The following is a 14,658-nucleotide window of genomic DNA, read 5'->3' on the forward strand; positions in this document are numbered from 1 at the left end:
TCTGGGTTGATTGAACGCTGGCGCGTGTGGCTGTCGCTGCTCACCCGCAGGAAAAATATCTTGTGACTGTTATAAATGAAATGTATTATTGTTATTTATATTATTTGTGTTTGTCCAATTCCAGCCTGCTCTACATTTGGCACCATGATCGTCATCAATTCTTAGCTGGCACAATTGTTTTAGACAACTGCCAGTACACAACCTTCTTGAATTGATATTTGAACCCCCCCCCCCCCCCAATTTTTTTTTCACTCCGAGGCATGTGAGTGATTTGGAGTTGTTGACATACGGTGGGGAACACACCCAAGCTCTGTTTGTTGGTCGTCAGTCATCAAGGTGCCAAAGATAGAATGTGGCCGACGGCTGCCTAAGCTTCAAACCTTTGGATGCCATTTTTTTGGCTTGTTTTTGTGCCCTTGGGCGTGTTGACAGGGCAATCTTCATTCCTGTCGCTGACGATTGATAAACACATTCTCCTTACAAGTACAGGTAACGTACGACTTACGAACGAGTTCCGTTCCGACCAAACGGTCGTAAGTCAAAATGGTCGTAAGTCGAAATTCATTCAAAATGTTGGATAGAGACTCAGAGGCTAAATGACTGTTGTTGTTATTTATTATTATTATTATATTTTATTTGTATTTTCTTTTTCCACGTCCCGTCACTGCCGGCGCCCGATGAAAAAGGGGCGCATCGGGAACAGTTGCGTAATCGCCCTCTCTCGGCTACGCACGTGCGCCGCCGCCAACGCGCCGTTTCGCTCTTTTTATTCATCTTGATTCGCTAACGAGCTAACGAGATAGGACACTTTGTTTTTTAGGGCGTGCGGAGGGATCACAGGGGTCAAAGTGGAAGGGGTAGTTGGCAGGGTGGGGAGGGTGTTTTGGTAGGGCCGCCATGTGAAAGTAATGCTTTTGGACATTCGTTCCTGTTAAAAAAAAGTGGGCGTGTCCACCGCAGCCCAACCCGGCAAATCTGGTTGGGCGAGAGCGAGCGCTTTCTACAAAAGGCGAAGGGCAAGTACCTCACTTGCTTTCTCCGTTTGGGTTCGGGAGGGCTGAAGGTGTCAACGGACGAGTCTGGGGTGGGTGGGGTGGGCTAGACGACGCTAGACGTCCCCCTGGGGGCAAAGGTCTCCCAAGTGAAAAAAAAACATCTGCAGGACTTGAAGAAGACGACTCGAATTGGGGAAAAAAGTGCTGAAATTGGCGTCGCGTCGTCGCTTTGAGGAATTTTTGCAGACCTCAGACGTCATCGAGACTCTTGAAGAACTTGGAGGTCGTCGCCTTGATGCGCTAATCGGATCTCCCAGCAGGTTGACTTCTTTTGTTTTCACGTCGCGCCTGATTTAATTGTTAGATCGCTGTTGATGATAAATACCCCCCGCCCCTTCATCAGTTCTTGGGGCACTACAGCTTTGAAAGGTGCTTGAAATAAAATGTAATATGATTATTGTTAGGCTAGTTTTTTATTATTATTTATTATTGTTATTATTACAAGGCTAGTTTAATATTTGTTTATTTATTTTTATTTTTTTTATTATATACAGTAAAGTCTCGTTATATCGATATTCAAGGGAGTCCGAAAAAATATTGATATAACCGGGACTATCGATATATCCGATATCGATATAACGAGACTTTACTGTATATTATTATTATATATTATTATTACTAGGCTAGTTTAATATTATTTATTTATTATTATTATTTGTTATTATTACTAGGCTAGTTTAATATTTGTTAAAAAATATTTATTATTTTATATATATTATATATTATATTTATTATTATGTGGTATTATTACTAGGCTAGTGTAATATTATTTTATTATTATTTGTTATTATTACTTGGCTAGTTTAATATTATTTATTTATTTTAATATTATTATTAATTTCTATTATTTTTATTATTATATATTATATATTATATTTAGTATTATTTATTATTATTACTAGGCTAGTTTTATATTATTTATTTATATTTTTTATTTTATTTATTATATATATATATTATATATTATTGCTATTATTTATTATTATTACTAGGCTAGTTTAATATTTATTATTATTTTTATAATTATTATATTAGTATATTTATTATTATTATTCATTATAACTAGCCGAGTTTAATATTATTTATTTATTATTATTATTATTTCTTTTTAATTTTTTTATTCTATATACTATATATTATTATTAATAATATTTTTTATTCTTTTTATTCTTATATATGTTATATATTATTATTGTTTATTATTGTCTATTTATTTATTATTGTTTTGTTATTATTACTAGGCTATTTTAATATTTGTTTATTTATTATAATTAAGTTATATTTTTATTCTTTTTTTATATATTATTATTATAATTATGTGTTAGGCTATGATGATTTCCAGCTAACCTTTGTAGCCTTTAAGAGCGATCCGGTTCTGAATATCCCAGTTATGAAAGAAACCCCATCCGGTTTTTTGCTTGGAATGAATTTAACCTTGCAGAACCGAGGTTGGGATGCGCACCAGGGTGGTGGAAAAAGATCCAGAACGGTTCTTCAACGGGTTCTCTACGCGCGCGGTACATTTTGTTCTCGTCTGGCCACCATTCCAACCAAGCGTGCGATGCCTTGGATGAAGGCCACGCCCACAGGGGCTTTTGTCACTTATTTTTTCCAAATCGAGCATCTCAGATGATTGGCACGTTATCATAATAATACATTTCAAAACTCTCAAGGACACTTTACAGTCACAGGATATTTTTTTTTCTGCGGGTGAGCAGCGGCAGCCACACGCGCCAGCGTTCACTCAACCCGGAATTAACATCAAGTAAAAATATTAACAAAGAATATGACAACATAAAGACACACAGCTAGTCATTCTTTAGCACTTTCTGTACCCTCTTTGAGACATGAAGCAGTTCTAAATGAAAGAGGAGAGGATCAAAGCGTCCTTTTCAGCAGTGGATCAGGGACGTCATGGTGGAATGTGCACATCGACTACAAGCTAAATGTTGAAAGCAAACACGCAGCTGTAGCATCTGTCGACCAAAAGAGATTGTCTCACATCTCCTGTCCCACGTCAATGCGCTTCAATTCCAAGCCGCGACACTTCCACATACCTACATGGTTAACTCCTCCTCCAGGAAATGAAATGTATAATTTTCTCGCACGTCAACCAGACGGTTGGGTTGCTTCAAAGGTTCCCTAAATGGTTGTGGTTGTTCCTCTTATGACAGGTCGTCCACAGACGTCTCGTCTCGCTACAGTAGCCCCGCCCTCGCTACAGTAGCCCCGCCCCCTAACCACTTCCCATCCATCGACATGATCATCAAGCTGGGACGACTGACGCCGGGATACTTTCGCCTGCTACAGGTATCATCTCCCGCCCTTATTTTAATAACGCCAGCGTTCACTCAACCCGGAAGTAACTCAAATAGATAGAAAGCTAGCTAGCCAATAGATTTTAATACATTGAACCATGTTCATGCAAAGGATATCATTTACTGCCTTTCGCAAATTTATTCTAGAATTAAAAATATCACGTAGAGCGCCATTGCTGAATTTGTTCTGGTTTTGCTTTATCATGCTTGGGTGCTGATAAAGCCCATGCCAGACCTCTGGCAATGTTTTTTTCTTTTCCACAATGGGGCAGCGTTTCCCTTTTTTCCATGTTAGCGCTTTGTTCCAGCTTCGGCTGTTGTTCAAGCGCTATATCAATAATATTGCATTGTATTTTGGACATCTGCCCCTATTTCAAGCTCATATAACTCCAGACCGATATCATTTAGGAATTAACTCTTTTCTTCTGATGAAAGTTTTCTTACGCTGCATTGGGTGTTTATGTCGTCCTAAAACTCAATCTTCCGTGGGTCCTGGAATTGAGGTGACAATGACAAAAACCCTGGCACCGGAGTGAACACATTTTCTAATGAATCATGTTGCTGGATTTTTGCCACAGAGGCAAGTGGCGGGCGAGGTGCAGGCGCAGCCTCAGGACCGCGCCATCAATCAAATCGCCATGATGTTGGCCATCATGGGTCTCAGCTTGTCCTACTACAGCGCCAAACAGATGACGGACAAGGTGCAGGCCCACCCGGAGCCCTAAAACTAAGGCTGTGATGGAAAAGTCAAGATGTTTTACTTTTTACTACTTGAATTCTCAATTCTGTGAATAATTTGCACAACTATGCCGAAACGGTTTGTTTTTAAAGCAAAAACACGTGTTATAAATCACCACCTATTTTATTTGGGACTTGGGGGGGGGGGGGACCATTTTGTGACACTCAACATCTTATCAATAATGTCTTATCAATAATGTACTGTTATGTACACCACACTGAGCATTTGTGTGTATTTTTATGAAACTTTTTTTAATCGATTTCTGGACAAATGTCACTTTATTTTGTAGTTATTTAATAAAGCTGTGAATCGTTTTTGTGTGTTTCGATTATCTACTTTGGTTCCCTCTCGTCTTGTTTACGAGAAGCAGCCAAACATTATGGGTGAGCGAAGCGCTGGAACTTCAAATCCCATAATGCATTGCGACGTAAAGCCATCATTTAATTGTGTTTTTTCTCACTAGAAATTTTCCCAACGATTGACGTTAAAGGTTCTCTGATTTTCTAATTCTTACTACTTTAAATTTATTATATATACTGTGAGAACACTATGGAATACTAATGTCGAAGAAGTTCCATTTTTCTTAACGATATCTGGGTTTAAGGTAAAGAATAATCGTGTAAAAGTGTTTTTGCGACTTTGTAGTTTGTCCTCGTAGGGTTTCCGTACAATCGCCATAGTTTACTGAACGGACTCTTATTCGTGCTCGCCCAAATTGTTTTTTTTAGTCATACAAAATTGTTTGATGGCAAATGGAGAAATGGTTCGTCGTGTCACTTTCGAACACGCGTTAGCTTATTTCTATTTAAAACCGACTCGTAAGTCAACTAAGGATTGTAACGCGGACATTTTACGATGCCGAGTTGCTCTTTCCTGGTCTGCTACGGTGGCCTTTGAGGGTCGAAATGTCTTGGGGTAAGTAAATGGCGTTTATCATTGGCTTGGTCAGAGTAACAGATAGTTAGTTTACATTTACATTGCACATTCTCCTACCTATTGAGTTAAAGATTCGTTGTCCGTTTAAACCACTGGCAAAGAAAGGCCCAATGGTGCTTTATTTGAAGTAAGTCATTTTCTGAAATCTAATTCCTCTTGTGCGAGCTTAAAAGTCTACAAATGAGGCGTGAGGCTGCGCGGGTCTCTTACTGTATAGTTGAGCTTAAAATGCTGAGGTCATTGAAGTGATTTGGGTATTTTCAAAAACAGATAAAAAGTCATAAATTCGTTATGTTTCAATTTGCTTACCCAAATGCAGTGATACCTTGGCTTACGAACGTAATTGGTTCCCGGAAAGTGTGTCAGGCGAAAAGTTTGTCTTCCAAACAGTTATTTCCCATAAGGAACCATAGAAATGAGAATAATCCGTTCCCAGGTTCCCATAAAACATGATTTTCTACTAAATAAGCCTTAAAACTACACAAAATAGACCTTATTTTGTGTATAATAAATGTGATATGGTATTGTAATTAAAGAAGTAAACTATACTATATAATATAAAGTTGTTTAACGTTTGTGAGGCGAAAAGTTCGTGAGCTAAAGCGTTTGTATCACTGTATTTCAAAATTAATACAATATAAATGTGACTAAAATCAGAATCCTTCATCAATAATTGTTTCAAGCCAGAATTGAGTATTTAATTGCAGGGATGTTCGTGATACATCCCATTTGATGAACTGTGGAGGATGTGCACATGGGCGGGAGTGCAAGGGGGGGATTTAGGCCCACATTTGGCATCCCCATGTTGGATTTGCATTTCGGCACGTAGCCCCCTTCGTGACGCCGCGTGCCCGCTCAGTATTGGCCCATGATGCCGAGCGACAGGCCTCCGGACCTCGCCTGCCACCACGTGACCCCTCCCCCCTCGCCCCCAAAGCCCGCCCTCCCTTCGTTACTGATGCTTTCTGACGGGCGGCCATTGGTTGAGCGTTGAAGCGTCACCCGCATCGGCCCGGTTGCGAGGCGCCCAGACAAAGGCGTGAGGTATGAATCATGTCGGGGGAGGAGGAGTTTATTTTGATTTATGACAGGAGTGGGAGGGGGCTTCTCATCACGTTTCATGCCATGTGATGAAGATGAACTCCGCAGCGACAATTGTTGGATGCTGTCACTGTACATGAGCTCAAATGAAATCATCATCATCATCATCCTTTTCATGACAAAGCACCTTTCAAAACGCTCAAGGTCACTTTACAGTCACAGGATCGTTTTTTCTGCAGGTGAGAAGCGGCAGCCACATGCGCCAGCGTCCACTCAACCTGGAAGTCACTGAAATAGAAAGCTAGCCAGCTAGCTAATAGATAGCCAGCTAGACAGTTATCTAACCAGCTAGATAGCCATATAGCTAATAAATAGCCAGCTACATAGCTAGCTAGCTAGCTAATGGATAGCAAATAGCCAGATAGGTAGCTAGCTAGATAGCAAATAAATAGCCAGCTAGGTAGCTAGCTAATAAATAGCAAATAGATAGAACTCCAGCCAAGCGGCGCAGTCCGATTGGGAAATGTCTTTAAATAATCACTCGGACGTATTTATCCCCCTTTTCATTCTATAATACTGTTGGATCTATTATTATTATTATTATTATTATTATTATTATGAGTGCATGTGTGCATAAGTTGGCATCACTGGACGATGCATGATGCAGCAGCGTGTTGCATCATGTGCCTCAGGCGCTTCACGCTGGAATGACCCCTGGGCTGCCGTGACAACGTGCACGGTTGTCTCCTGTTGACAAAATGGCCGCTCAGCCTCTGCTGACGCCGCCATCATCTGCACGGATGCACGTGGGCCACGTCCTTGCGCCGTTTTTGCATTTTGACAGCTATTGGCTCATATTATCTGAGATTACAGTGATACCTCAGTTTACCAACTGAATTGGTTCCAAGGAAATGTGCGTAAGGTGAAAAGTTCGTCTGCCAAACATTTATTTCCCATAGGAAACCATTAAAAATGAGAATAATCCGTTCCGAGGTCCCCATAAAACATCATTTTCGACTAAATAAGCATTAAAACTACACAAAATATACCTTATATTATGTGTAATAAATGTCCTATTGTATTGTCATTAAAGAAATAACCTGTACTGTATAATCAAGTGGTTTTATTGACCTTTGTGATGGTCGTTGATGTAGTTGCCTCTTGATGATATTCGAGTAAAGTTGCCGTGCTTTCTGGGCGATAACACCCTCACTCACACGGTCCCCTGCTAGCTGCTTTTCGTTAATGCAAATCGCCAGAAGTTTTTCAACCTCTTCTATTGTCTGAGGCCATTGCTAAGACAACACAGAAACACCCTTAGCCTGAGAAAGTTATTTTAACTCATCCCGGCTGGGATCTTCCAATTATTTCCTGCATGAGAAGCGACGCGACGGGACGAAGGGGGGTTGGGGCTGGAGGGGTAAACTGATTTCCTGTCGACAATTGAATGCATAGCGCACGGCTTAGAGTGCAATTCCACAAATAGCGCCCCTTTCATCACTTTTTCATCACAATTGACTTCATGTTACATGTTCGAAAAAGGGACACTCCAGAACATGGCTGCCAATAGTTGGAGATTTCTGTAAATACTAATGAAAATAAAATAAATACATACATAAATAAAATAAAAACAGTGTTACCTCAGTTTAAAAACTTAATTGGTTCCCAGAAAGTGTGTGTAAGGCGAAAAATGTGTATTCCAAACATTAATTTCCCATAAGAAACCATTAAAATGAGAATAATTCGTTCCCATGTCCCCGTAAAACATAATTTTCTACTAAATAAGCCGCTGTGTGTTTAGGTTCGTCCGCCGAAAACTAGTTCGTATGCCAAGATGATATTCTGGCAAATTTAATGTGAAAAAGTTTGTAAGCTAAAGCGTTCGTAAACCGAGGTATCTCTGTACTTTGTGTTTGTGAAGAGTTGCTTTCATCCGGGCTGCGGTACAGTTTGTGGTCGCTGTAATTCCACCACCTGAGGGCAAGAGGAAGCGCTTAATCAGAAAGTTCTGCCGCTTAAATGTTTTCAGGCATCGGGAAAATGGCTGACAATACTTGTTTCAACTCACCAGCAGGCACGTTTCGTACACATTTTTTTTCCTAAAAAAATTGTTGATGTTGAATTTTGAACGTGTTTAAAATGAATCAATTACTTTGATTGGTCGTTGCTGCACACCTGCATACATTTCATTTCTAAGCGCCGTTCAAAACTCTCAAGGTCACTTTACAGTCACAGGATCAGTTTTTCTGTGGATGAGCAGCGGCAGTCACACGCACCAGCGTTCACTCAACCCGAAAGTGACATAATGTAAAAAATATATATTAGCTGGATAGCTGCTAATAGATAGCTAGCTAGGAAGTGAGCTAGATCGCTAGCTAGATAGCTAAATTGCTCAAGTGAGCAACATAATGTAAAAAACCAGGAAGGACCCATACACTTACTACCATCACAAAGGTAAATAAAACGCCTTTATTGTACTGTACTGTTTCAATTTCTTATTCTTCTTATGCATTAAATAAGGATTATTTTGTTTAGTTTTAAGGCTTATTTCGTAGAAAATGGTGTTTTATGGGGACCTGGGAACGGATTATTCTCATTTTAATGGTTCCTTATGGGAAATTAATGTTTGGAAGAGGCACTTTTTGCCTTACACACACTTTCTGGGAACCATTTAAGTTTGTAAACTGAGGTATCACTGTATTTTGTGTAGTTTTAAGGCTTATTTCGTAGAAAATGATGTTTTACGAGGACCTGGGAACGGATTATTCTCATTTTAATGTTTTCGTATGGGAAATTAATATTTGGAAGACAAACCTTTCGCCTGATACACACTTTCTGGCAACCAATTAAGTTTGTAAGCTGAGGTATCACTAGATGACAACCATGTAAACGTTTTTCAGACGAAAGTCTCATGTTATATAATGCGTCACACTAGCTGAATGCCTACTTGGGTACATACTGTACTCTTTTGTTATGCTTTGTTTAGTTTAGTTTTGTTTTTCCGTCTCGTTTTTACAAGATTGTTCGTGCGGCGCTATTGCGTCCAACATCCACTTTTGTTGAAGGAATTCCCCCCGACGCCTCATTTTCGTTGCTTTTTACAAGCGCTGCGACTTCTTACATCGTCAAGGGTGTCGAAAATGCCGACAACGAGGCGCTTATTAAAATGCCTGCCGTGTGATGGAAAATGTTCCTGTTTGGGGAAGGAATGCCAAAAGCCGACTCACGCTACCAGCTGCATCCAAATATCACAGAATCACACAAAACAAAACAAAAATGCTCACCACACACAAAAATAAAGGAATAAATCAACAAATAAACGATTTCATCAACTCATAAATAAATCAATGTAATTCATAAATTAATAAAAATTAATACATTAAGAAACAAATAAGATAATAAACTTATCATTTAATAAATCGATAAATTAATGATTAGATGAATGAATAAAGTAATAAATACAAACATATATAAATAAACACATTGATGAATGAACTAATAAAGAAACAAATAACAAATAAATAAATAGATGCACAAAGTAATAAATGAATAAATAAATAAATAAATATATGAATGAATAAATAAATAAGTAAATAGACGAATGAACATAGATAAACATCATAAACACTGTAAATGAATAAACAAATAAATACATACATACATGAATAAATAAATACTTGAAAAAAATAAACAAATAAATACTGTAAATGAATGAACAAATACGTGAATAAATAGATGGACGAATGAATGAATAAATAAATAAATAAATAGATGAATGAGATAATAAATAAACACATAATGAATACTGTCAATGATTAAACAAATAAATACACGAATAAATAAATAGATGAATGAATAAATAAATACCTGAATAAATAAACAAATAAATAGATGAATAAACTAATAAATAAACAAATAATGAATATTGTCAATGAATAAACAAATACATTAATAAATATATAAATAGATGAATGAACTAATTATTCAATAGACAAATAAATAAATAAATAGATTTAAAAAATTACATAGTTTTGTCATCCCAAAATAAAAGTCATCTTGCATAATACAATATTTGATAAAGCAGACGCAGATACACACTAGATAGATTGACCTTCTTTTGATCGGATTGTGATCGGTTCTCTTATTTATTTGTTTGTTTGTTTGTTTGTTTGTTTGTTTGTTTGTTTGTTTGTTTGTTTGTTTGTGTGTTTGTTTGTTTGTTTGTGATGAGCCGAATATTGTACCTCGGATCGATTGTCCATCTTTCAGTCTGCTTCGACCAAGAGGTGGGACTTTTACGCCACCTATCGGCCAATTGCGTCATTTACCGTCGAGCCATATTGTAAATGAATTAAGTCTGCTCGGACACTTCGTTGTCTCCTATCTTTTGTCATAGGCATAGAAATGATAGAAATGCTCATTAGGAATCGAATTCCAGTATCAAGTGGGCGTGTCGTGTCCACTGTGACATCCGATCTCTTCCGCGTCCATTCAAAACAGCGTGCGAAGGGGAATCCATAATTCATGTTCACCTTCGACATCCTCACAGCGTTCATCGATCCATACACATTTTTACAGTGCGGTCGTTTCACCGTTAAAATACAATTTTAATTTTCAGGTCAGGTTTTTTTTTACCCGAACGTCAAGTTAAACGGTTACTCATGGTAAATAGTTTAACTTTATTTAAATGTTACTGTGCCGATGACCGTTTTAGATTTGAGTTCGTGTCGTGTGTTACTGATGTGTCATTTGCAAACGAGCTGGTTCATAGAGTCGGCTCTCTGAAATAAATAAATAATAATAATAATAATAATCCATTTCATTTCTAAGCGCCTTTCAAAACTCTCAAGGACACTTTACAGTCACGGGATATTTTTTTGTGTGCAGGTGAGCAGCGGCAGCCATTCGCGCCAGCGTTCACTCTGCCCGATAATAATAACAATAATAATAATAATAATAAAAATAAATATTAATTATAATACAACATTAATAATACATTCGATTTATAAGCGCCTTTCTCAAGGAAATGAACGAAGAGAGCCGGTTCCTAACAATGGGAGCCGATTCCCCCCCCCCCTCTAATTTTCAGCCGTTTTCAATGTAGATGACAAATGATTCATAAAATATTTTCATGCTCTCAACCCAATCTATGCAATTCCAAGCAGGAAATATCCCCATTGTTGGACTAATAAAGGCAAATCCAATCAAATTATTATTATTATTATTATTATTATTATTATTATTATTATTATTATTATTATTATTATTATTATTAATACAAATGAAGTGTACGTTGCCTGTGATTCCTTTATGTGCCACCAGAGGGAGGCCGCGTAGGACTAGTCGCTGTAGTGTGGGACACTTGGAGAGTCACCGTTGAAATGTCGAGATACGAAATGAACCGTCTTGCTTATTATTATGGTCTGGATTGAAGTAAAAAACAGTAAAGTAAAAAAAAGTGTGTTTGAGTGTGTGAGCGATTCCATGTTTGTGCTACTGGAGCCAACGGGCGTCTGTAACAATGGAGGGCTCGCTCTGTGAAATATGGATGAGGAAATCCACACCTGTTTCCAGGTAACCCAGGCAGGCGTGACGCATCTCAACTACGTTCCTGTGTGTGTGTGTGTGTGCGAGTGTGTCCACACAGGGACAGTCCAGTCCAGTCCAGGCACGACTGTGGACTCTCTTGATGGCTCGCTGACCATCGGGCGAAGCGGGAAAAGGACGAGCGATTTGAGTGAACGGGAAGTCGCGTCCAGTCCAGGACAGCATGAATAATCCATTGTGGAGACTTTGTAAGAGCAAAGTCATGAAGACGCTCAACCTGGAGTTCGGGGACGACTTAGCTGAAGAGGTACCCACCTACGCGCTTTCTCCACCAATCTCAACGGCCAATCCCTCGTCGTGTTGGGAACACCTCACGTGCGATTCTCTTACAACTACTTCTATTCACATCCTAAAAACCAGCAGATTCATATCAGTTAGTTAGTCTGTATGTACATGTATGTAGTTTAGTTATTTGTATATGTTAGGTTAAAATACATGTATTTAGCTCACGTACAGGAGTGGTCCATCAATGAGAAGGTCATCTGTACTTCTTTCAAGGTGTCGGACCTTTCGCTTCTCATCCAAGAAGCTTCGTCAGCAAACTAAAGTCTTACTGGTAGTTTCGGCCCTATATATATATATATATAGGACATTTTTGACAAGTGAGGACCTTTTGGCCGGTCCTCACAAGTTTTTTATTACTTACTTTATTTATTATTACTCACAAATTCACCCAAAAAGATTTTTTTGGTGTGTATTTTCATTTCACTTGGATACACACACTTTTGACTCACTGTGTGTGTTTATTTGTGTGTGTGCGGGTTTAATGAGAGGAAAAAGTTCATAACAGAAAAAGTAAAACAATATTTTAACCAAATTCACAATAGGGCTGAGGACTTTGAATGTAGCCATTCAGAAACCTCATTCCTGCTGTTATTTCAGTTTCAAGTCCACTTTTTATTGCTTTGTTTTTAAAGAAGTTGAAGTGGGAAATGGGCTGACATTTAGTCTTCAAATGGAACACTAGTTCTTCTCTAAACTTATCAGCAACGGTGGTCCTCACTCCTTATTTGGAGTTATCAGGACCTCACAAAACCATTGAAACAGGAATGTGTGTGTGTGTGTGTGTGTGTGTGTGTGTGTGTGTGTGTGTGTGTGTGTGTGTGTGTTTTTCAGGCGAGTGAGGTGGATGAAGACATGAAGAGTTCAGTCCAGCAAGACGAAGGCCAGAACGTCGTCTCCCAGTTGGCCCGCAAAGTACGCACTGTCATTTTTGACGTGAAAATCTCCATTGACCTTTGACCTTGTGTGTGTGTGTGTGTGTGTCCAGGTGCAGGGAGCGGGGACCAGAAGCTGGAACAGACTGTCAGCTTTCTTCAATAAAGAAGACGAACACCAACTATTGGAAGAAGCCCCAATCGCTGACCAGTCAGTAGACTATTTTGTGTGTGTGTATACACAAGACCACAGGTGTCCAAGTTAAGGCCCGAGGGACAAATGTGGCCCACCACATCATTTTATTCGGCCCGTGAAAGTAAATCAAACTTAGGAAATTCCATGCTCATCTATTAAGCTAGCTCGCTAGTGAGCTAGTGAAATAGTGACAGCGATTGAGGTAGCCAGCAATTGAACTAGCGAGCGATCGACATAGCGAGCGATCGAGCTAATCCCTTACATCACAGGTGTCAAAGTCAAGGCCCGGGGGCCAGATTTAGCCCTCCTCATTATTTTATTCGGCCCGCCAAAGCAAATCAAACTTGCTAAATGCTTGCTAAAGTCCCAACCAAAATGTTAAATTAGCAAATGCTATCCACAATAATAATCATTATGATTGACTTCAAATTTGAAAACTAGTTATTCATTCATTCGTTGCGCACTCTATATGTAATATGTGGAGGGGATGAAACATGCTAATGGCTTCCCCAAATTCATAACGGCGCCCAAGAGGAAACCGCAACTATAATGCGGTGCGCCCGCGGCAAAAAAAATGTTTGACACCCCTGTACTCGATAGCCATATGTATTTTAATTGTAACATCGCCATTTTGCTATCTATTGGCTCGTTAGCTAGTTAGCTGGATATCTATTAGCTATCTGTTGGCGTGCTAGCTGGCTGGCTATCTATTAGCTATCTGTTGGCTTATTATTATTATTATTATTATTATTATTATTATTATTATTATTATTTTGTTCCAAATGTGCCAGTCCACTTGCAGTCAAGCCCGAGGAAGCTTCCAGACCGGCTCACCGCAGTGGATTCTGGGATAGCTTCGCCGCCAACTGGGCTGCCAAGAAGCAAGCCGAGGCCGCCGTCGCTGCCGCCCGCAAGAGGTCGGAGGTCGCTGAGGGGGCGATGGCGCCCGAAGAGGAGGAGGAATCTGCGTCGTCCGAGGCGACGGAGATGGACGCCGTGGAGGAGGCGGAGCCACGGGAGGGTGACAATGGCTTCCCCAAATACATCCCGCTGGGCGAAGAAGCGGGCGGCGGCGACGGCGGCGGCGGCGACGACGACTACTCCGCCTTCAAGTGGGATTTTGTCGCTAGCAAACTGGCCGGGTTGAGGAGGGCTAGCGTAGCCAAGAGCAACTAAGAAAACATCCATCAAATTCATTGATGTTTGTAGTCATTGTTTCAGTTTGAAATTGTGTTTTATGCTCCCATCCACTTTGACTGGTTTTCTTGTCAAAATTTGCCATCCAAAATGGCGTCTGTTTGGCAACGTTGCCGATGGAATTGGACTTCATTCGTTTTCAGGCTATTGCGCTTTTGGCCACAGGGGGGCGATATTTGACCGTGAGATGTCTCCAAATAAGCCGGTAGGAGCCAGATTGTTTTTTTTCTCCTTGTTCTCGCGAGACTTCGGTTAACTTGTCAACATTGATGGGGTCGTTTGGAGCGGATCTGTGTGTCAACATGACATTAGAGCCAAAACCGAAAAAAACACTTTAATTTAATTTCGAAACGGAATACAACAAATATCTGTTGCCGTCAACCAGAATAAATATTAAAGTCATCAAAACCAT

The 14,658-nt window shown here is 39.5% G+C and overlaps 1 protein-coding gene and 1 long non-coding RNA gene across 4 annotated transcripts; both read left to right on the forward strand.

Moving 5' to 3' along the window:
- Nucleotides 1-1,075: 1,075 nt before the first annotated feature.
- Nucleotides 1,076-4,394, forward strand: LOC148897255 (uncharacterized). Its single transcript, XR_016115305.1, has 3 exons — nucleotides 1,076-1,315; nucleotides 3,230-3,365; nucleotides 3,952-4,394. It is a non-coding gene; the product is annotated as an uncharacterized LOC148897255 (long non-coding RNA).
- A 393-nt stretch (nucleotides 4,395-4,787) lies between these two features.
- On the forward strand, nucleotides 4,788-14,658 carry LOC148897256 (uncharacterized protein C1orf232). Of its 3 annotated transcripts, none has more exons than XM_088998842.1 (5): nucleotides 4,788-5,027; nucleotides 11,412-11,943; nucleotides 12,813-12,893; nucleotides 12,967-13,064; nucleotides 13,841-14,658. In XM_088998842.1, exons 2-5 carry the CDS (start codon nucleotides 11,860-11,862, stop codon nucleotides 14,223-14,225), a joined length of 648 nt encoding a protein of 215 aa, XP_088854968.1. In that variant the 5' UTR covers nucleotides 4,788-5,027; nucleotides 11,412-11,859; the 3' UTR covers nucleotides 14,226-14,658. The 3 variants fall into 3 exon arrangements, with proteins under 3 accessions (XP_088854968.1, XP_088854969.1, XP_088854967.1); XM_088998843.1 differs by having other exon boundaries at nucleotides 11,737-11,943; XM_088998841.1 differs by lacking the exon at nucleotides 4,788-5,027 and adding an exon at nucleotides 5,440-6,092.

The sequence above is a fragment of the Hippocampus bargibanti genome, linkage group LG06 (assembly GCF_051943395.1).
Source record: "Hippocampus bargibanti isolate YZ-2025 linkage group LG06, ASM5194339v1, whole genome shotgun sequence".
Taxonomy (NCBI): Eukaryota; Metazoa; Chordata; class Actinopteri; order Syngnathiformes; family Syngnathidae; genus Hippocampus; species Hippocampus bargibanti.